The following is a 22,170-nucleotide window of genomic DNA, read 5'->3' on the forward strand; positions in this document are numbered from 1 at the left end:
AAGCCACTGGCATCAGTTAGTTTCCCAGCTGCTCCACTTTCCTTTTTTTTTTTTTTTTTTTTTTTTTGATAGGCAGAGTGGACAGTGAGAGAAACAGAGAGAAAGGTCTCCCTTTGCCGTTGGTTCACCCTCCAATGGCCGGCGCGCTGTGGCCGGCTCCACTTTCCATCCAGCTCCCTACTAATGTGCCTGGGAAGGCAGAAGACAACAGCCCATGTCCCTAGACCCCCGCACCCAAATGGGAGACCCAGAACTTTCTGGCTCTTGGCTTCAGGTTGGCTCAGCCCTGGCTACCAAGGCCACTTGGGGAGTGAACCAGTGGATGGAAGATCCCCTTTCTCGGTTTCTTTCTCAGTCTCTGTAACTTTCTAAATAAATAAATAAATGAAGTTTATGCAATAATGGAATTAAAACGTAAGTTTATCTAAACACAAAAAATTTTTTGAAGGTGTATATATAAGGGATCTTCAAAAGTTCACAGAAAATGTTTATTATGAAAAAACTATTAGGCTTAAGCCACTGCCTGTGATGCCACAAACATCCCATATGAGCACCGGTTCCAGTCCTGGGGGCCCCACTTCTGCTCTGATTTGGCCAGGCCCAGTCCTGGCTATTGTAGCCATTTGTAGAGCAAAACTAGCAGATGGAAGATCGTTCTAATTCTGCCTTTCAAATAAATAAATCTTTTTAAAAAATTACACTTGAATTTCAAAGTTTTCTACACTAAAGCAAGTATCTTTATTTTTTTCCATTAACTTCCGAAGTGTCCTCACAGATGCTCAGTAACCCTCTGCAGAAAAACAAGTATATCTTAAGTTTATAGCTGGGAAGAATTTGAAGAGCAGGAAGTAATAATTAAATTTCTTCATTTTACATAGACAAAAACTAAAGCCTAGAATACACAGCAAATTCTAGGACTTGAATCTATTCACTTCTCTTTTTACCATAGTCTTTTGTTTTCTGGACATTTACTATGCAGTTATCCAATTTTTTATTTATATAATGTGTAAACTGTGAATAAACAGAAGCAGCCTATTTCCCCAAAGCCACACAAAACCCTATGTTTCAAACTGTAACCTAGTAACCAGAATAAGATTCAAAATGCTTTCTGTTGGCTTTTGAACTTTATCCAGAGCCCACAAAAAAAGGTTTGTAATAAAACCCAATTTGCTTCTATCAAAGCTTCCCTAGTATACTATTCTATAAAGTAGAAATTATACTTGAGATTAAAAAAAGGAAAAAACAAAACTGACAATAGTAAAAATACTTAAATGCTGAAATTTAAATATGAAATGTCCATAGGTGTCAAAAGCTGGGTGTCATGTATATTGTACCACTCAGTCCCAATTCCATTCATTACAACTGTACCTTTATCCATGATTAAGAGCCTTAAACTGTGGAATAAAATCAAACTGCCTTTGTAGAGCTGCTTAACTTAGCAACTGGCATAACCTTAGGCAAATTACTTAGCTCCTCTATGACCCTGTTTGCCTATAAAGAAAGATAATAATAACTGAGAGGATTTTGGTGATAAGTAATAAGATGACACACAAAAAGTGCTGTGGCTCAGTGATGGCCCATAATAAACAGTCCATAAATGTTACTGTCCATCAGTACCATTTTCTTCAATTCTATTACTTCTTTCACCACTGTCTTCTCATATATATCACACCCTCTGATTGTAGAAAGCTGCAGCTTTATTCTAAGTGAGATATAAGATGAAAAATTAGATATGTAGATCATGTAAGCTGTCATTTTAACTGTATAGGCTACCTGCTTTACTTAGGTCAATATTTTTAATTAACAAAATCAGAACATATTAAATAAATCATATCATCTCTTAATCAATACTAACAACTGCACTTTTGCCCTCTGAAAGATTAGATTTTAGCCAATCTCAATTCAAATAATTTAACTGTTATCTCAATTGATATTCTGAGTAAATCTGGAGGTATTCAGAAATGCAGTAGTTCTAAAAAATGCATCCACCTTAGTGAGAATGACTCGACTAGAATACTTTGACCACAAACAATTTATTCTACTCACTAAAGTAAATGAACTAAACAACAACATGGATCCTGTTCTATTTTCAAATAATTTATTTTCAAATAAATATGATTCAGTACTTGGTTTCAGAGAATTCATATTCTTTTTGGTGATACATGTAAAATTGCTATAATACAACTGGCAAGAAACAATTATAAAAGTACAGTATTTCTTAAACTTCAGCATAAGAGTAAAAGATATTGCTGTGATTTTTACTGAAATAATGTAACAGAGGGTGGCCACAGAGGAGTTGAACCCCATGGGAAGAACAGTATTTGAAGGGACGTGTTCCTATAGGAGTTTTCCAACCCAAACTGTATACACTAATGCCAAACAATAAACAAGGGCCTATATAATTTCCTTCAAACTTCTAAAAACTAGGAATAAATTTCTATCAAACTGAATGCATGTCTTCTGTTATGCTACATTTAATGGGGACAGCTAAATGCAGCATTTTTGTTCCTAAAAAAAAATCTAACATTTAAAAAAAAAAAAAAATAGGCTACTTGCAAAGACACTTCCAAAAAAGGATTAAAGGATTAAGGCCCACCAACATTACAGAGTTGAGGACCCTGAAAGAAACAGACAGAAAAACCAGAGTTCCATGTTTTGCTGCCTCCAAGGCTTATGTCCATACCCCTGAAAATTGTGGCATTTTAAAAGCATCTTTACCCTGGCATATATCTAATTCCAAAATAAGACATCAAATATTTCATAACTCAGGGTTAAAATCTGATCTTTCTGATATAAAAATCAATGAACAGGGGCCAGCTCTGTGGCATAGCCTAAAGCAACTGCCTACAGTGCCAGCATACCATATGGGCACTAGTTTGAGTTTCAGCTGTTCCAGTTCCGATCCAGCTATGGCCTGGGAAAGCAATAGAAGATGGCCCAAGTCCTTGGGCCCCTGCACCCATGTGGGAGACCTGGAAGAACCTACTGGCTGCTAATTGGCACAGCTCCAGCCTTTGTGGCCAACTGGGGAGTAAACCAGCGGATGGAAGACCACTCTCTCTCTGCCTCTCCTCTCTCTGTGTACTCTTTTCAAGTAAATATAGGAGGTTCACACCTCCCTTAGGATATACCCCATGTGAAGAGATAGATAGGTCTGGGCCTCTGAATTTACAAGGCCTAAAGCCCAACAGATTATTATCAAGCCCCTTCTATCAGGTTCTATTTGCCTCTCAATCAGAAAAATTACTTGTAGCTTAGACAGCACCTTTCTTAGCTCCTCTAATAATGACTCTGTCCTTTGTTCTAGGCCCTGTCTAGTGCACTTGGGCCTCATTCCTTTGTAATCATAACCTCTACTCTACCACCAATGGCTCTACTCCCAACCTGGGTGTACTGATGGTCGGTCCTCTTCCCCACTTAATGCTGTATAATTGTTCAAACCTGGTAAATGCCACTCTTAGGATCATTGGTTACTATACTCACTCTGTCTTTTATGACCTTGTCTAAATATGATCAGAGTTGGCAAACTTGGAAGGCTTCCATAGCCTTGGCAACTCATGACGACAGCCTAGGATGGTTACTGGCGCCATAAACTAGAGTGTCAATTTGTTGGGTCAACAACAGGAGCCACTGTGCACTTGCTCCTCATGTGGGATCTCTGTCCTTAATGTGCTGTACATTGTGATTTAATGCTATAACTAGTACTCAAACAGTATGTTTCACTTTGTGTTTCTATGTGGGTGCAAACTGTTGAAATCTTTATACTAAATTGATCTTCTGTATATAAAGAGAATTGAAAATGAATCTTGATGCAAATGGAAGGGGAGAGGGAGTGGGAGAGGGGAGGGTTGCGGGTGGGAGGGAAGTTATGGGAGGGGGAAGCCATTGTAATCCATAAGCTGTACACTGGAAATTTATATTCATTAAATAAAAGTTAAAAAAAAATCAACGAACAGACAATAAATATTGAATTTTCCGGAAGGCATTTATTCACCAAGTATTCATTTTGATCCACCATATGCTAGGCACTGTTCCACGGTAGGGACATAATTTTTCTCTTCAAGAAGAGTTCAGGGGATCGGCGCTGTGGTACAACGGGTTAAAGCCCTGGCCTGCAGCACTGGGATCCCATATGGGCACAGGGCCAAGTCCCAGCTACTCCACTTCCGATCCATCTCCCTGCTAATGTGCCTGGAAAAGCAGCAGAGGATGTCCTAAGTTCTTGGGCCTCTGCACCCACGTGGGAAATTTGGACTGGCCCAGTTCCAGCCATTGTGGCCATTTGGGGAGTGAACCAGTAGATGGAAGAACTCTCTCTTTCTCTGTATCTACCTCTCTCTGTAACTCTTTCAAATAAATAAATCTTTAACAAAAAAAAAAAAAAAAGAAAGAAAAAAGTATTCAAAAACTAAAATGTCTAACTTTATTTTAAAAGCAAGAGAAAACAAAACTCATTGATGGTACAGTAAGCAATAAAATCTCATCAAGAGCCTAATCCATTTTTTTTCATAGTGCAGTGACTAAATTTTTCACACTTGAACTCCACTTTTTTTTTAATATATTTATTTATCTATTTAAGGTAAAGTTACAGAGAGAGCAAGAGAGATTGATCTTCCATCCACTGGTTCATTCTCCAAATGGCTGCAATGGCTAGGGCTGGGCCAGTCAAAGGCCAGGAGCCAGGAGCTTCTTCCAGGTCTCCCACGTGGGTACAGGAAGCCAAGGACTTGGGCCATCCTCCACTGCTTTCCAAGGTACATTAGCAGGGAGCTGGATTGAAGTGGAGCAGCCTGGACTTGAACCAGTTCCAATATGGGATGCCAGCACCACAGGCAGTGATTCTGCCTGCTAAGCCACAGTTGCCAGCCCAAGCACTACCTCTTCTAAAAGATATTTTCACACTTTAATTTTTATTGCAAAATATACTTTCATTCATTTACATATCTCCTTCAGTTCCACTTATCCTAGTTTTAGATAACCATGATCTCTGGCCTAAAACAGAACAGGCTCTAAAACACTTTTCTTATCTCCTTCAAATCATATCCCATACTGCTGAAATGTTATCTCTAAAAATATCTGATGCTATTTCCCTGATCAAAACTTGACTTTATTCTCCATTCTCTTAAAATCCAGAATTTTGAAGAGTAACGAATCAGCTTGTTCACAAATGTTGACCTTACTGCACCTCCAGCTACTGTGTAGAATGAACCAACTCATAAATATGAAATATTGTTTTCCTCAGATGTAAATCAGTGGGGAAAGGAAGGTTAACTAATTCATTAAAACTCTTCAACCAGAGGAGAAATAAGACCTCATCTGAAAATGATATAAAAGGAGGCAGTTCAGAAAAACAAATGACTTATTAGGCATACTAAAAGATGTCTAACAGCTCACAATGCAAGTTATAACAAGCTAATATTTTTAATCTATAAGACTGGCAAGGATGAAAACTAAAAACTGATAATAAATCCTGTGGGAAGGAAAGAGGCACTCTCACACACTACAGAAAATAGGTATAGTTGACTAAGAAGCCTTTTTGGAGAAAAGTGTAATAATATCTCTCAACATTTAAAATGCATTGACCTGCTAACCCAGATATTTTCCTTCCAACAATTTATCCTAAAAATCATAGCCACTGCAACACTGTTTCTGAGAATGTATTAAAATCAACTGAGAGTTCACCAAAGGGGACTTAAATTGTGTTTCATCAAGATAGGGACCATATTTGCAATATATCCATGCTGCAATGTTATGTATCTACTCAATAGGATGATATAAAGAAAATGCTGACATGGCATAATTTTCAAAAATTTTTGCTATGGATTATAGACCACCATTTGCATTGCCAATCATTCTCCCAGTCAAAAGGGTTTTACACACACACACACACACACACTGAGAGAGAGAGAGAAAGTATTTGCCTAAGGGAAGAAGAACCTAAACTAAGAGACAGAAAATAGAAAGACAAAATTTTCACAGGATACTGTTTTCTATTATCTGGAACTTTTAACATGAGTTTATATATTACTTTTTCAAAATAATATGTCACAATTAAAAATAAAATAGAAAGTATCCCATTCCATCACCTTTCTAAAAGAAAAATTTGGAAATGGTTATTCTTTCTTGCCCAAAGCAAACCTTATACCCTAACGATGCTAAGGTTACTTACGCTACTCACATGGAATATGTTTCACAGCTCACTGTTTTGACTAAGCCAATGGATTCTTAAGGGTCTCCTAGGCTCAAAACTCATGCAGCAAGTCACCCAAGAAATAGAATTTAATAAATCTGTTTTGAAGTCTACAATGGTTATCACAGCATGCTACCCTCTGAAAAATAAAGGTACGATAGTGTGTAATTCATACTTTGGTTCTCAAGACCACATAGGCTGCCAGCACTCAATCACTATTTTCTGAAAGAATAATGAATTCATGTGAATGGCAATGAGAGCCCTTTAAAGCTTAAAAAAACTTCATTTCTTTTTCCCCCCATTTTTACTTTAATATGCAAATTTAACCAACTACCCCACAATATCACCTCTGCTAAAGCTTTTCATTTAACAGCAAGATCTTTGAAAAAATTACTGCATTACAAGTAAATACACAGGATCATATTATGTCTGTTGATCTCTGGCACATTTTTCAAGTTGTAGAATCTTAAAAGGCAACAAAATTTTCTGTTTTGCATATCCTTTTAATCTTTACATTAAAATATAAGGCCACAAAAAGGCAAGTTGAAATTTTAGGATATGTGGAATTGTTTTATTAGAGTTTTACATATAGTACCTTACAGATAGAACAGTGTGTTTGCAAATTTAAATATCTGAACATACAGTGGCATGTATTCTTATCAGAGATAAGATCAAGTTTATTATCAGTCCTAAAATCCATTTATTCAGATGGATAGAACTGAAAAACAGAATGAGGCATAAACTATTCAAGCGTTAAAAGTCATCAAATACCTCTTCAACAGCCCTTTTTCCCCTTAAAAATTTCAAAACTTGTACATTTTTAATTTTTAAAAAGTCTGTTAAAAGGTAACATTTCATGTTAAACATCAATTCATACAGTCTATAGTAATAAAACTAGATATGTGTGATATAAATATGTATAGATTATGTACATATGTATATTGGCTATCTGTTTAAAACAAGCATACACACACATATCTGTGTATGGAGCACTGGGGCACAATTCCCATAAGGACTGGCAGACAGTAGGATGCAGGTTCAAAATCCAACAAGAGCTAACACAGCAACTTAGTTGACTGTGGTTTCAGAAATCTGTCCATTTATAAACAAAGCTACAAGTTTTGACTGCACATGTATTTAAAAATAAAATTCATCTTCAGAAATGAAGCTTTTCTACTATTCTGCTAATAGCAGTTGAAAAATCCACAGCCACAAGTTATTGTGATATTTTTGTCACTCTTCATCCCAGCTGAAGTTTATTTACAAGTTTTGTAAAGAAGGTAAACGCCAAGCATATTCAAGATTAAACTGTATGTTGAATAATGAACACTGCCATTCAACTATTTATACAGCACATGTGATGTACTGGTTTTAGATGGACTGATGATGTTACATAAAATTTAGAGTGAGACACCTCCCGCAATATTTAAAATTCTCTTCCCAGCAGGATCATCAACATTTGGTCCATCAGACCCTTCTGCAATTCTAAGGAGTTTAGTGCCTACAATAAATTCCAATTATTTGGTGTTTTTCAAATACATTCATAAGGAATTAAGAATTCCACAATTATTTTCCTCAGAAGTGAGATATCTACTGTCAGCTTTCTGATAAAAGACATTCATCAACCAAGAAATAGCCCATGATCCTCTAAAAGCTTAAACAATCTAAAGTTCTATGCACCTGGATCCAACTGCTGAAAAGACAGTTCTTAGAGCAACCTTGCAGAACTCTCTAGAATTTCGATTTCCTTTACAATTTTATTTTTGGCTAAATGCTGGCTTCTAAAAGTGATTCGTCCTACTAAAATCCATATAAATACATCATGCCTTTTTCTATGGGTACCTCAAGCTTCACATATGCGACTATTCAAAATTCCTGCCAATTCAATTCCTTTAACATAAATGATACTCTACAGACCTTTGGCATACAACACATTCTCATTTATAGCTTGCTCATGATGCTTCAATATAAGCTTCCGATAAAGTTGTTCTTCACTTTGCTTTCCAAGGTGCCATCCCACAGATGTCACAAAGCAGTAAATGTCCAAATGCTGCTTAAGTATTTTAACAATCCACCTAGCAGTCAGGTGGATAATAAAAGTGATTCATCAAAAGAGACAAACATTTCCATTAAGTTTTCACTGCTGTCACACAAAGAGTTGCTATTTGTTGTATTTTTCCCATGTCCATTAGGGGGTATTTTATGGGGCATTTAAGTTGGGGAAGTCTTGCCAGAGGATCTGGTGGCTCCAATTCACCTGTGAAATCAATCCAGCTTTCCAGAACATCAACCTCCTCTTCTATCAGATCCATCCTGCTGGTGATTTGATTTTGCATGTTTTCTTCTTTTTTTTTTTTTTTTTTTTTAGATTGATTTATTTATCTGAGAGGTAGAGCTACAGACAGAGAGATGGAGAGAGAGAGAGGTCTTCTATCTGCTGGTTCACTCCCCAAATGACCACAATGGCCAGAGCTGGGCCAATCTGAAACCCAGGAGCCAGGAGATTCTTCCAGGTCTCCCATGTGGGTACAGGGGCACAAGCATCTGGGCCATCTTCCACTGCTTTCCAGGCCATTAGCAGGAAGCTGGATGGGAAGTAGTGTGACTTGACCCAGTGGCCATATGGGATGCCAGTGCCATGGGCAGAGGCTTAACTCACCTGCTACACCACAGCACCAGCCCAATTCTGCACATTTTCTATGTCTATCAACAGATCGAGCTTCCATTGAAGATGCAAGTCTAGTCTATCTTCAGAGTCCTTTTTATCATTATAAACAAAAACTGTATTCCCTTCAGCTGGATTCTTTTCAGGTATTCTATGCTCTTTTGCTGAGAATATTAAATGGTTTTTATCTCCCATGTGGAATTCTTGTTCTTCAAAACTACTAACACCATAATCATCTAAGCTCCCAGGGACTTCAAGAGATTTTTAGTCCTGACCAAAACTTTGTGTCTTTTGATAGCTGTGCTCATTTGTGATATAAGTTCCTTCAATTCTTAGGGGCAAATGAGGTGGTTCTTTATGGTTCTGTACATATTTCTTTACTTCTAGTGTAACTGTGTCTTACACTGCTTCTTTTTTCTCTATTGCCACTATTATTTCATCTCGGTCTTTATGCTTGCCAGAACATGCCCAGCAATGAATATCAGGATGATGTTTATCTTTCAGTATTTCAATATAAGATGTAACCAGTGTAGTAATTCTGTAACACCGTAGATATTAGCAAGCAGATGATGTCCAGAAAATATCTTTTTGACACTGAGATGAGAAATTTTCTTTTAAAACTGATAGCCCACGGAGCCAAGGCTGTGGCGTATCAGGTAAAGCCACTGCCTGTAGTGCCAGCATCCCATATGGGTGCTGGTTCAAGTCCAGGCTGCTCCAGTTCCGATCCAGCTCTCTGCTATGGCCTGGTAAAGTTAGCAGATGATGGCCCAGGTCCTTTGGCCCCTGCATCCATGTGGGAGACTCAGAAGAAGCTCCTGGCTCCTGGCTTCAGATCAACAGAATTCCGGCCATTGCAGCCAAATGGGGAGTAAATCAGCGATGGAAGACTCTCTCTCTGCCTCTCATTCTTTCTCTGTATAACTCTTTCAAATAAATAAATAAATATTTGAAGAAAAAAAGATATCCCACACATTCTCCCATAATTTATCCAATCCTTATCATAATGTTTTATGCTCCACCTCTGACCAGGAAGGTCTCTGCAGACATAGCAGATGTACTGCTCTGGAATGGTCTCCTCCAGCAGCCCCATTCACACACTGTGCTACCAAAACAGACACTCTTCACATGGAATCATGAAGCCATTCTCTTCATCCATTTCCCAAATACATCACATAATTTCATTGATAGCATCGTCTTTCTCCTGAAATTCCTCAAAACTGGTTGAATCAAAGTCCTGATTATACTCATCTCCACTCAGAAGCAAGCTCTCCATTTAGGAATCATCTGGGAATTCCACATATGTTAAGTTTTCACCACTAAGATCAACAGACAGAATTGCCCTTGGGTACTAATAGGTTGCAGTTTTCTCCATAAACATGCTTTGCGGAGCCAGAGAACTCCCAGAAGATCGAGTTAGTGAAGAGCACCTTTCCAAAAATTCTAGGGAACTGGCTTCATAGTCTGAATAGTCATGCTGCTTAGATTTCTGCTTCTTTTTTTATTTTCCCTTCTTTTGTTTTGGTTTGTAAGGATCTTTCTCTCTCTTCTCTTTTCCTTTTCCTTTCCTTTCCTTTTCTCTTTCCAAATGCAGTAGACCTTTTTTCTTCCAATTTCACTTTTTTTTTTTTTTTTTTGCTTTCAATATTCCTGCTGCTGTTGAAGTTCCTCTTCCATCAGTGATTACTCTGGAAGGATTTGTAAGCATTTGGGTCTTCTTTTTCTACCCTGGGACATTCATTATGGTAAGAGGAATCTGGGACTAGTGGTATTGTAACTTTGGAACCGCAACTTAGATCAAGAGGAAGATAGGGTCCTAATATCTCCAGTGGCAAATTTGAAACATCAGGCACCTCTGCTACTGAAGACTATTGCTGATTCTGATACCACTTTTTTACAGAATCACCATGCACGTGTAACGTGGCTAAACACTTAGATCTCCACTCACTATGCTTGAAAGGTCTAGGGGCTATGGAGGACTAGTTTTATCACTGCAGAAAGCTGAAACAGAAGCATTAAATCCTTGACTTGTATTAATTCTGGAGACAATAGTGACTTAGGAGTTTTTATATACCCAGAAGAATCACGATTTATGTTTGCATTTCTTGCTCTGTGCCCCCCTGAAAACAAAGTGAGGATAAAGCTGCAGGTTTCTGAGTGTTGACAGAACTGCTAATGTCTGACTTTGAGATTTAGGTGAACAACTTCAACTCATTTCTATACTGACTATGGAGAAACAGAGACGCAAGACTTAAATAAAAGGGTCAGATGGTCATTTTTAGACAAAATATAAACATCATCATAAAATTATGAATTACAACTGTGGCTAAGGATGAAATTGGACTTTCTCACCTTTGAGATAATAAATTAAAGATGTTTTAGAAAAATACATTGATGTTTTCACAAAAACTTAACTATTTAACACAAGTAAAGTGTTCTACTAGACTTTATTAGTTCTAAGCCTTTTATGGCTTTGCTTTTTCCTTCAATGCCTTGCCCAGTGCTTTCTAAAGATACAGAAATAGAATAAGTATCTTTACTCTTGGTAATATTAACACTGTGGTGACTCATAAGAAATAATCAAAAATGTTTATAGAAAGAAAGGATGGATTAAGGAAAAAATTAAGTAACATTTGACAAAAGAATAATATAGTTAGCAAAGCTAAATTTAGTAATCTTTTCTAAAAAGTTTACCTATCAGTAAAGGTCATAGTTACTATTTCTACACACATGATCATATTACACAAAGTTCATAGTAAACGGAATTGAAAGAAAAGCTTATTTTGGTGCAAAATGTTGAAGCTGATGTAGTTTTTCTATAGTAAGACTTTGCCAAAAATTTTTGAAGACTCATCACATGCGTTGACTTTCAAAAATTTTCTCTCAAATAAACTAATCTTTAATTCTATTTTTCATAAACTTTTCAAAGTATCCCCATAATCTATGACGAGAATCATATAAATTCTCTTTGGTTTCTAAAGTCACAAAAAGTCAAAAAGTAGGTTTTATAAAGTCATAAAACAGTACTATAAAGAAAGAATATTTAATTATATATTATCTTATATCCTGGAAATAAAATAAGCTTATTAAAAACATCCCTTATGATGAAACAAAAGTAAAATGCAAAAAAATTAAATTATTAGCTATTAATTTATTAATAGCTCAATAACTCAAAAACTCTTTAGAAATCTGACTTCATTTTTTTCAACACATGGCTGGCTAAGCAGAAAATGAGTATTTTGGAAACTGTGCTGAAATCAAAATTTAAAGTAAGTGAATGAGAAAATCTTTACCAAAAGAAAATGGTACTTTTTATAAGGCTTCTTTTTCACTAACATGGATGGTAAACTCAGGATGGTTAATATAATTAGTCAAGAACATTCAAATTTTATTTTCTTTATATTATTAACATCCAATATTAGATAAACTGAGAAACGCTGGTTTTTTAAACAGGTAGGCTTTCAGCTCTCAAAACTTTCCCCTGAACTGTCTGTATTCTGAGAACTCTCATGAAACAATCAAACTTTCCCATGCAAGTATCTACATACACACATACAAGAAGAACACAAAAGTTTCCAGAGAAAATTTCCATAGCGTGTGATAATAAAAAACATGGAAATCTATTATTTACAGAACATATCTACTACTATAAATACACAAAAATTACTATGAAATATCAAAAGAAATAAGCATAGATAGGGATTTATGATCAAAACCTGGAATACATTTGCTCTACAATTACACATTTGAAAATTAAGTAATTCTCTATGCTAATATAATTACTTAAAATGAATGAAATTATCACTGTTTTAAATATCACACATTTGGCACATTAAAATTCAAGTCATAATCATACATTATATGACTTTCTATTTTTAAAGAAATAGTTGTCAAATGAGGGAAATTTTTCATGTGTCAGTATTATGTGTTAATATAAAATTTTTCCAACTACAAAAGAAGAAAAACTCAACTTTTTCTTTAAAAATTCTAAAATGTTTTCTTTCAGAGGCATATGTCTGCCTGGCAATGGTGATATAATCCTTTAAAATGACTAAAATATCATCTAAAATATCTCTAACTTTTCATTGAGTAAAAAATTAAATCTGAGGAAGATTTTATGCCAATTTTTAACACTAAAATGTTCTCAATTAAAAAAATGCCATAAACCTCAGCAGGGCATTTTTCTTTAAGTAAAAATTATTATATAGACATATTAAGAATACATTACTGTGAAATCAGGGTAAAGCTGCCATCTTCAGAAAACCACAGATACACAAATATAAACTCACGTTTTCTTATTCATGTTTGAGGTTAGAAAAAAGCAAAAACAAAGTATCTTCATTATTCCACATATTAATTAAAATATTTCTTTCATTTTCCATTAACTAAAATATAGCTACACAAAATAGACAAGTTAGCTTTCATAAGCTTCAAAATATTATAAAAACACAGGTTTGCTAGGCTTTTATGTAAGTATGCAGTCTATCTTCTCTTTCCAAATTTCAACTAGATTCTTTTTTTTTTTTTTTTTTTTTTGACAGGCAGAGTGGACAGTGAGAGAGAAAGAGAGAGAGAGAGAGAGAGAGAGAGAGAGAGAAAGGTCTTCCTTTGCCATTGGTTCACCCTCCAATTGCCGCTGCGGCCAGCGCGCTGAGGCCGGCGCACCGTGTTGATCCGAAGGCAGGAGCCAGGTACTTATCCTGGTCCCCCATGGGGTACAGGGCCCAAGCACTTGGGCCATCCTCCACTGCACTCCCGGGCCACAACAGAGAGCTGGCCTGGAAGAGGGGCAACCGGGACAGAGTCCGGCGCCCCGACCGGGACTAGAATCCAGTGTGCCGGCGCCACAGTGGAGGATAAGCCTAGTGAGCCACAGCACCAGCCTCAACTAGATTCTTTTCTAACAAGGTAGCTTCTACAAGTCAAATTTTACTGGAGTTTTAAATCTATTTAAAAGAAAATGTGGTCCATCAAGAACTATTTAAAATGAAACCAGAGTTCTTATGCATCTTTCTTCAATGAATTAATTCCACTTTTTAAATTTACCTTTAGATTATATTAAAGAGAAGCTGTAAACTTACAGTGTTAGTTGGATCTTCCTGTAAAATTCGATCATACAGTTGTATAGCATCATCATATCTATTTAAAAAGAGAAGGAAACATCAAGAAACAGGAATTTAAAATATGATAAATGAAAGTTAAACAGACAGGGTTGGTACGTGAAATTTACAGCAGCTTTACTTAAAATACCTCAAACCTGGGCCGACGCTGTGGCACAGCAGGTTAAAAACAACCTGGCGTGAAGCACTAGCATCCCATATGGGCGCCAGCTCGAATCCTGGCTGCTCCACTTCCAATCCAGCTCTCTGCTGTGGCCTGGAATAGCAGTGGAGGTTGGCCCAAGTCCTTGGGCCCCTGCATCCGCATGGGAGACCTGGAAGAATCTCCTGGCTCCTGGCTTCGGATTGGCACAGTTCCAGCTGTTGCAGCCAGTTAGGGAGTCAACCATCAGATGCAAGACCTCTCTCTCTCTCCCTGCCTCTTCTCTCTCTCTGTGTAACTCTGACTTTGAAGTAAAATAAATAAATCTTTAAAAAAAATTACCTCAAACCTAGAAACAACTCAAATATCCTTCAACAACTGGAGTAAAACAGACCATAATATATGTATACAATGAACTACTACTGAGCTGTAAAAAGCCAACAAATAATCATACATATAACCATAGAAATAAACTCAAACCCAGAAATCAGATCTACTGGGTACCTGGCATTGACTGTAAAAGCATAGAGAACTTTTTGTGTGAAACAAATTTTCTATATCTTAAATGGGATGGCTATAACATGGGCATAAAATACTTATTAAAATTCAGTTAACTGTATTCTTCAAATGGGTGCTTTTTCATATATTATATCTCAGTAAATCTAAAAAAACCCACTAATGGGAATAAACAAATATATTACATATGAAATTAAGAACTAGAATTTGTGCTAAGCAATACTTAAAATAATATTTTTCACTTATGAAAAAAAGATAATATAAGCAAATAGCTATATTTAGTGTTTTAAGGATGAGGACACATCAGGAATTCTTTTGGGTGGACAATTAACTTGTGTGTTCTTCTGATGGGTACTCTAGCATTGTGTATCAATAGCCTTCAATGTAAGCATATCTTTTAATCCAGTAAATTTTCTCCAGGCTCTTGTTCTAAAGCAATCTTCTTAGATATATAGAGATTTCACTGCAAGGATATTCAAAAAAATGGGCAATAGGCAAGATAAAAAAGAAGAAAAATAGTCAAGGAACAAGCTAGGCTAGAGGACATATTTTTATTTTTGCTGTTGCAATTCAACACTGCAAAGAGTATCTTTATGCACATATTTCTTTCAGTTTCTGTTTATCAGAAAAGCCTTAATATCAATTAACTATGCCAAACCTTAGAATGTATTCCAGACTTCGTTTATATAAATTGTGCAAGATGACATTCTCATATCTGGTATGAGTGATCTTTCCATCCCATCAATACAAATTAAGTCTCTGACAGGTGGACTTGATTCTCTATTTGCTCCACATGGACAATCTCCTCAGAATATATATTCAACTTCTTTTTTCCAGCAAGATATCCCCTAAGAATACATCAAGCTCAACATATCTTTCCACCCAAACCTATTCCTCCTCATTCTTTATTTGTTTGTCTGGTTGATGACACCTAAGTAGTCAAGATGAGGAAAACAAGTCATTACAGATCTTTTGCCCATAGCACTAAAATGCAATCAGTAAATAATTTTCTACTTAATTTCTCTCATCTGTCATAATTTCTCTGTCATAATTTCAGATATCTTTATCTATGATGCTGGCATTGTGGCACAGCAGGTTAAGTAGCGGCTTGTGACACCAGAATGCCATACTGGAGTGCTAGTTCAAGTCTCAGCTACTCTGCTTTCAATCAAGATCCCTGCTAATACACCTGGGAAAGCAGCAGAAGATGGCCTGTGTGCTTGGGACTCTGCTTCCAATGTGGGAGACACAGAAGGAGTTTTGGGCTCCAGAATTCTGGCTTCAGAACTAGCCTAGTCCTGGCTGTTACAGGCATTTGGGGAATGAACCAGCAAATGGAAGATTTCTCTCTGTCTCTCCCTCTCTCTCTCTCTCAGTCTGCCTTCCAAATAAGTCTTCAAAAAAAAGCATTATCTCTCTCTCATGGACTAGTACAACAGTTCTCAAAGATATTCCTTTTAAGATTACTGACTCACATTGATCTTACAAACCAATTCAATTTTTATTCACCCTTACATTGCTATGATTTCCTCATACCTTCAGCTGAAACTCCTTGACAGGGCATACAAAACCCTACACAATATAGTATCTGTGTGTATCTCCAGTTTCAACCCAAGTGAAGAACTCTATAATACCTTGCTTCCTACTTAAAATAAACTCTTGAATCTGTTCCCTGCAGTTGGTTTCAGAAGTTAATATGGAAGAATTAGAGATGGGCCAAGTTGGTCTACATGCAATGCTTGAAATAGAACAGACCATCTTCTCTCTCTTGCCTTTCTGGGTTAAGAGTAAATGTGAAAAACAGGTTTCACTTTCAAAAATGTTGAAAATCCCTGAGCTAGATGATCAATATGCCTCCCACTTGCTTTGAGTGTATGTTTATACATAAATATGTGTGTACAAACAATCCTGAGAAGTTGAAAATACCATTATTTTTGAAGAGTAAATTTAAAAACAAAAACAAAGTTAAATAAGTTGTTAATTCAAGATTTAGTAAATGCAAGAACCATGATTTGAAGTCAGTTTAGTCCAAAGCATGATCCTATTTCACTAGGTCACAGACAGCTAATGTATCCTACTCTTATATATTAAATTCTTTTGAATAGCTGGCAAGATTGATCATGAGTATCACTGTGTAACTGCGACATATTTCAGAGTCAAGAGCTAAGGACCTTGTGCAATTAATGAATGATATACCAGTGGTGTAGAAGGACTTAAACACAGGCTTGTGTTTGCCATTTTTAAATGGAATCACACTTTTCAGATTTAGTTACCTTTCCATGGCTTCAAATCTCATGCCCGTTAATCGCTTGACTCTGTGACTGCCAGGAAACTGTCTTCTTAACTCCTGAAGACAAAACTGAAAAAAATAATTCATTAAAAAAAAGAAAAATGAAGAATAGTAATTACATTTTATGTATACTAAATGGACTATAAGGAGTAACCTATATAGTCTTCAATGTATCATCTTGAATAATTTCATTAGTGTCATCTAACATCATGAAGTGAAATTAATGAGTAATGAATAATGGGGTGAAAGAAAACTATGAAATTAATGATGGCAACAATCAGTTCTTAAAAACTGATCATGCAATCAACTGAGAAAACAAGCAGATTAGGACATCAATTAATAACTTTAAAAACTACTATCACATTATTCCTTCTTTTTTTTTTTTAACTTTTATTTAATGAATATAAATTTCCAGTGTACAGCTTATGGATTACAATGGCTTCCCCCCTCCCATAACTTCCCTCCCACCCGCAACCCTCCCCTCTCCCGCTCCCTCTCCCCTTCCATTTGCATCAAGATTCATTTTCAATTCTCTTTATATACAGAAGATCAATTTAGTATAAAGACTTCAACAGCTTACACCCACATAGAAGCACAAAGTGAAACATACTGTTTGAGTACTAGTTATAGCAGTAAATCACAATGTACAGCACATTAAGGACAGAGATCCCACATGAGGAGCAAGTGCACAGTGGCTCCTGTTGTTGACCCAACAAATTGACACTCTAGTTTATGGCGCCAGTAACCACCCTAGGCTGTCGTCATGAGTTGCCAAGGCTATGGAAGCCTTCCAAGTTTGCCAACTCTGATCATATTTAGACAAGGTCATAAAAGACAGAGTGAGTATAGTAACCAATGATCCTAAGAGTGGCATTTACCAGGTTTGAACAATTATACAGCATTAAGTGGGGAAGAGGACATTATTCCTTCTTAAAAACTGTTTCCATAATGTACTTAAATGTCAACAGCTTCCTAGTCTTTTCTTCCTAATTATAACATAAATATTCTCTTGGTAAGAATTAAGTAAATAATTTTAACATTTTATTTAATTTTGCTCTGTTAAAATCATATTATCAATCATCCTTCAAATTCACATATATCATTTTGGGTTCAGAAAAAAGAGACACCAAATCTAAGAGTACCAATTTTCTTTGGACAGGTATCCACAATTCATTCAACAACTAAATAAATAATCATGTATTTACTGAGTAGCTCTGTTCTCAGCAACATTTAAGGGACTATAAGGGTCTTACGAGTCTAAGAAAAATAAAAAATTACATAAATGGTCCATTAAAGTGCCCTAAAGTATGAGGAACTAGTTAATAGCCTTTAACTAGTGAGGAAACTTAACCATTAGCAAAATGTTTTAATGGGTTCTGGAAACATAGCATCAAGGTCTATGTCTAAAAAATTTAAATATATTAATCAGTACTAATGAAATGTTTTAATGTGATTCGGAAATACAAAGTCTGTGGTTGTGTATCACAAATCAGAATTTTTGATAATTTAAAATACATGTTGATAATATTGCACACCAGTATTTAACACTATATACTATGAAAGTCATTGAACAACCCAAAAGAAAAACTTGTTATAGGCCAGCGCCGTGGCTTAACAGGCTAATCCTCTGCCTTGCGGCACCGGCACACTGGGTTCTATTCCCAGTCGGGGCGCTGGATTCTATCCTGGTTGCTCCTCTTCCAGGCCAGCTCTCTGCTATGGCCCGGGAAGGCAGTGGAGGATGGCCCAAGTGCTTGGGCCCTGCACCCGCATGGGAGACCAGGAGAAGCACCTGGCTCCTGGCTTCAGATCAGCGCGATGCGCCGGCCGCAGCGGCCATTGGAGGGTGAACCAACGGCAAAAAGGAAGACTTTTCTCTCTGTCTCTCTCTCTCACTATCCACTCTGCCTGTCAAAAAAATAAATTAATTAATTATTAAAAAAAAAAAAAAAGAAAAACTTGTTATAGAGTTTAACCACAATTTATAACAAGTTTTTCTTCATGCTACTGGCCTGGAAAAAGCAGCTGAATATGGCACAAGTTTTGGGCCCCTGCCACCTACATGGGAAACTAAGAAGAAACTCCTGGCTCCTGGCTTCTGGCTTCAGCCTGGTCCTGCCCTAACCACTGCAGCCATCTGGGTACTGAACCAGCACATGAAGATCTCTCTCTCTCTAATTCTTTCAAAGAAATAAATCTTAAAAAAAGAAAAAAGATTTAAGATATTGTATCCCAAATTATCTACTTAGTCTCAGTCACTAATTAAGCCTATGATTAAAGAAAGGATTAAAATTATGGGCTTTGAAGCTAGCACTGTGGCGTTGTAGGCCAAATCTCCACCTGCAGTGCCAGCATCCCATTTGGTGCCGGTTGGTGTCCCGGCTGCTCCTCTTCCAGTTCAGCTCTCTGTTATGGCGTGGGAAAGCAGTGAAAGATGGCCCAAGTGCTTGGGTCTGCACCCGTGTTGGGGACCCAGAAGAAGCTCCAAGCTCCTGGCTTTGGACTAGATCAGCTCTGGGGAGTGAACTGGTGGATGGAAGACCTTTCTCTCGGTCTCTCCCTCTGTCTGTAACTCCACCTCTCAAGCAAATAAATAAAAACAAACAAAAAAAATTACAAGTTTTACAAAAACTGATGAAGCAGGATAGGGACTGGGGGGAAGCAGGGAAGTGCGGGAACTGTCTTCTTGGAACTGTACCTACGGAATGCATAAAATCTATCAATAAAAATAATTAGCTAAAAAAAAAAAAAAACAGCATTCAAAACCAGTAAGAGAAAGCATTTAGTTCAAGCCATATCCTAAGACTTACCTACTTATATATAATTCATGAAGCTAATTAAATATAAGATAAAATAATTAGTTTAAATACCTACCAATGCCAACTCATCCCGACCATAGTCTAGGGCTGCAATCATCACCTGTTCATATATGATCCAAACTGATACATAAAGAGGGGGAAAAAGTAGAATTTAATATTAGAATCTCTAAGAATTCAGATTAATGAATTTTCTAGCTTCTAATATTTTAAAGAACACCATTTATACTTAAAATTGATTTATGGTATAATTTCAAGAAGTAAGAAAGTATTCTTATAAGCTGTCAGTGATGTAAAATATTTTAACATCCTTTATAGTAAAAGTTTCCAATTATTTAATACCTTTATTGTTCTAAAAATGTTTTATGAAATACATGTTAGCCAGACCAGAATGTCTTTATGAAACATAGTCTGGCCAGATGTTTGGCAGCCCTGTGAACTTTAACACAAGAATGGCTATTTGGCAGCTTTATTACTACCCACAATTTAAAATCTTCTCAAAATATAGTATCATTAAATTTCTTGAAACAAAAAGTCACAGATAAAATTGATATGACCAACAGAAAAAGCAGAGCTAAAAGGTTAAAACAATTGCAAGCATGAATCATTAATAAGACATGAGCTGAGCCTGAATGAAATAAAGAACTTACTGTCATCTCCAAGCTTAGAGGCATATTCATTAATTAATTCTTCTCCAACTTCCACAATTTGCTCACTATTTCGTGAGTTTTCTTCTCTCCATTTTCTCATTTTATCTCGCATTTCTGAAAAAAAAAAGACTATTATTTAGATATAAATGTACACATACTGACAAAAATACATATATGGCTGATGTTTAAAACAAGACAAGAAAAGTCAACTTTTTAGTTAAAAAAAATAAAGACACACTAATGTAGAAATCTTAAGATTTCTCAGCCTTCAGAACCCTGAGCCAAAAAAATTTCTGTTCATAAACTACCATGGAACCCTCATGAATAGAAGTAGTGTCATAAAAAGGCACAAAAGACCTGACATTTTCTCTCTACTCTCTGCCATGTGAGTGGAAGTAGGCTATCATCAGACATTGGATCTGCCAGCATGTGGTCCTCAGATTTCCTAACCTCAATATTTTTTAAGATACCCAATCTGTGATACATTTCTCAGCCCAGGTTGAACTAAGACAGATAGCTAATGTAGAATTAACTGTTCAACATACATGTTTTCTTACTCTTTAAACTGAAAATCTTACACATATACTCATTTAAGTATTACCATCTTTCTATAATACAGATACTGAATAGGTTTAAATGGTTGAACTAAATAGTTGTTGAACAGACAACTCAAATGAACAATGTATTTGGGAACCTGGAGAATAAATATTAAGAGAAGCACACGAGATTTTCACTACTTTTTACATGTATTATCTGAGTTCCACAGTTAGAAGTCTATAAAAAAATATTCATCATTATATGAAAACAGATTCCAACTAAATTTACAAAAATGGCCCTAGAATTTATAAAAATCATTGCAAAGTAGCAAATCATTTATTCTACTGGACTTAGAAATCAGATTGCCTCTCATTTCACATAGGAAGTAACCCTGAAATAAGTCTTAAAGATTGAAGAAACAAACAAGAAGTTAAACCAAAGGAACTCATGTCAATTTATAATTAAATAAACAGCAGAATCAGAAAAGGAAAGACGAATGAATTTCTAAGAGTCTTTTATTTCTCTCCAAAGAACCTGAAGTTTGTTTTTAAAGATGCAAAAAAACAACAAAAAATGTTAAGTAAAAGCAAAATGATTAGATCTGTATACTAACAAAGTTATTCTGATACAGAAAACAAAAACAATGGATAATCTGGAAAGGAATAAAAAGTAAAAAGAAGCCAGTTGGCAAAAAAGAGAACACAGATTTTGAAGGCTTCTTTTTCTGTTTTGTCTTTTGTTTGTTTGTTTTTTTAAGGCTTATTTATTTATTTGAAAGTCAAAATGACTGAGGGAGGGAGAGATAGAGATCTTCCATCCACTGGTTCACTACCCAAGTGGCCCCAATGGTCCTTGCTACTGATGTTGAAGCCAGGAACCCAAAGCTTCATCCAGGCCTTCCAAATAGGTGGCAGGGGACCAAGAACTTAGGCCATTCTCCGTTGCTTTTCCAGATGCATTACCAGAGAGCTGGTTCAAAGGAGGGCAGCCAAGACTTGAACAGGTGCTCTGATAAGGGATGCTGGCATTGCAGATGGTAGCTTAGCTCACTTGGTTTGAATATAAACTCTTTTACATGGGCTCATACAAATTTCTGAACTTTTGCTAACCTTCCACATCCATGAGTAGAGGTAACACATACAGCTAAGGGACAAGCAGTTAGAATTCAATATATATATAAAGAGTCAGTGAAATGTCTGGCACATGGTGGGGACTCTCCATGTCAATGGAACAGTCTAGGTGAA

General features: G+C 36.3%; 1 protein-coding gene and 1 pseudogene across 1 annotated transcript in view; both read right to left on the reverse strand.

Annotated features, from left to right (window-relative positions):
• EMC2 (ER membrane protein complex subunit 2) overlaps positions 1-22,170 on the reverse strand; it is a 59,600-nt gene that overhangs the window by 23,054 nt on the left and 14,376 nt on the right. The window contains exons 2-5 of the mRNA XM_062188104.1: positions 20,390-20,503; positions 19,798-19,862; positions 16,907-16,992; positions 13,937-13,994 (exon numbers count right to left, since the gene is read on the reverse strand). Of these exons, the coding sequence (XP_062044088.1) occupies positions 13,937-13,994; positions 16,907-16,992; positions 19,798-19,862; positions 20,390-20,503 (323 nt within the window). The remainder of the gene's footprint in view (positions 1-13,936; positions 13,995-16,906; positions 16,993-19,797; positions 19,863-20,389; positions 20,504-22,170) is intronic.
• On the reverse strand, positions 8,100-12,447 carry LOC133758155 (PHD finger protein 20-like protein 1; annotated as a pseudogene).

Source organism: Lepus europaeus, chromosome 4, assembly GCF_033115175.1.
Source record: "Lepus europaeus isolate LE1 chromosome 4, mLepTim1.pri, whole genome shotgun sequence".
Lineage (NCBI taxonomy): Eukaryota > Metazoa > Chordata > Mammalia > Lagomorpha > Leporidae > Lepus > Lepus europaeus.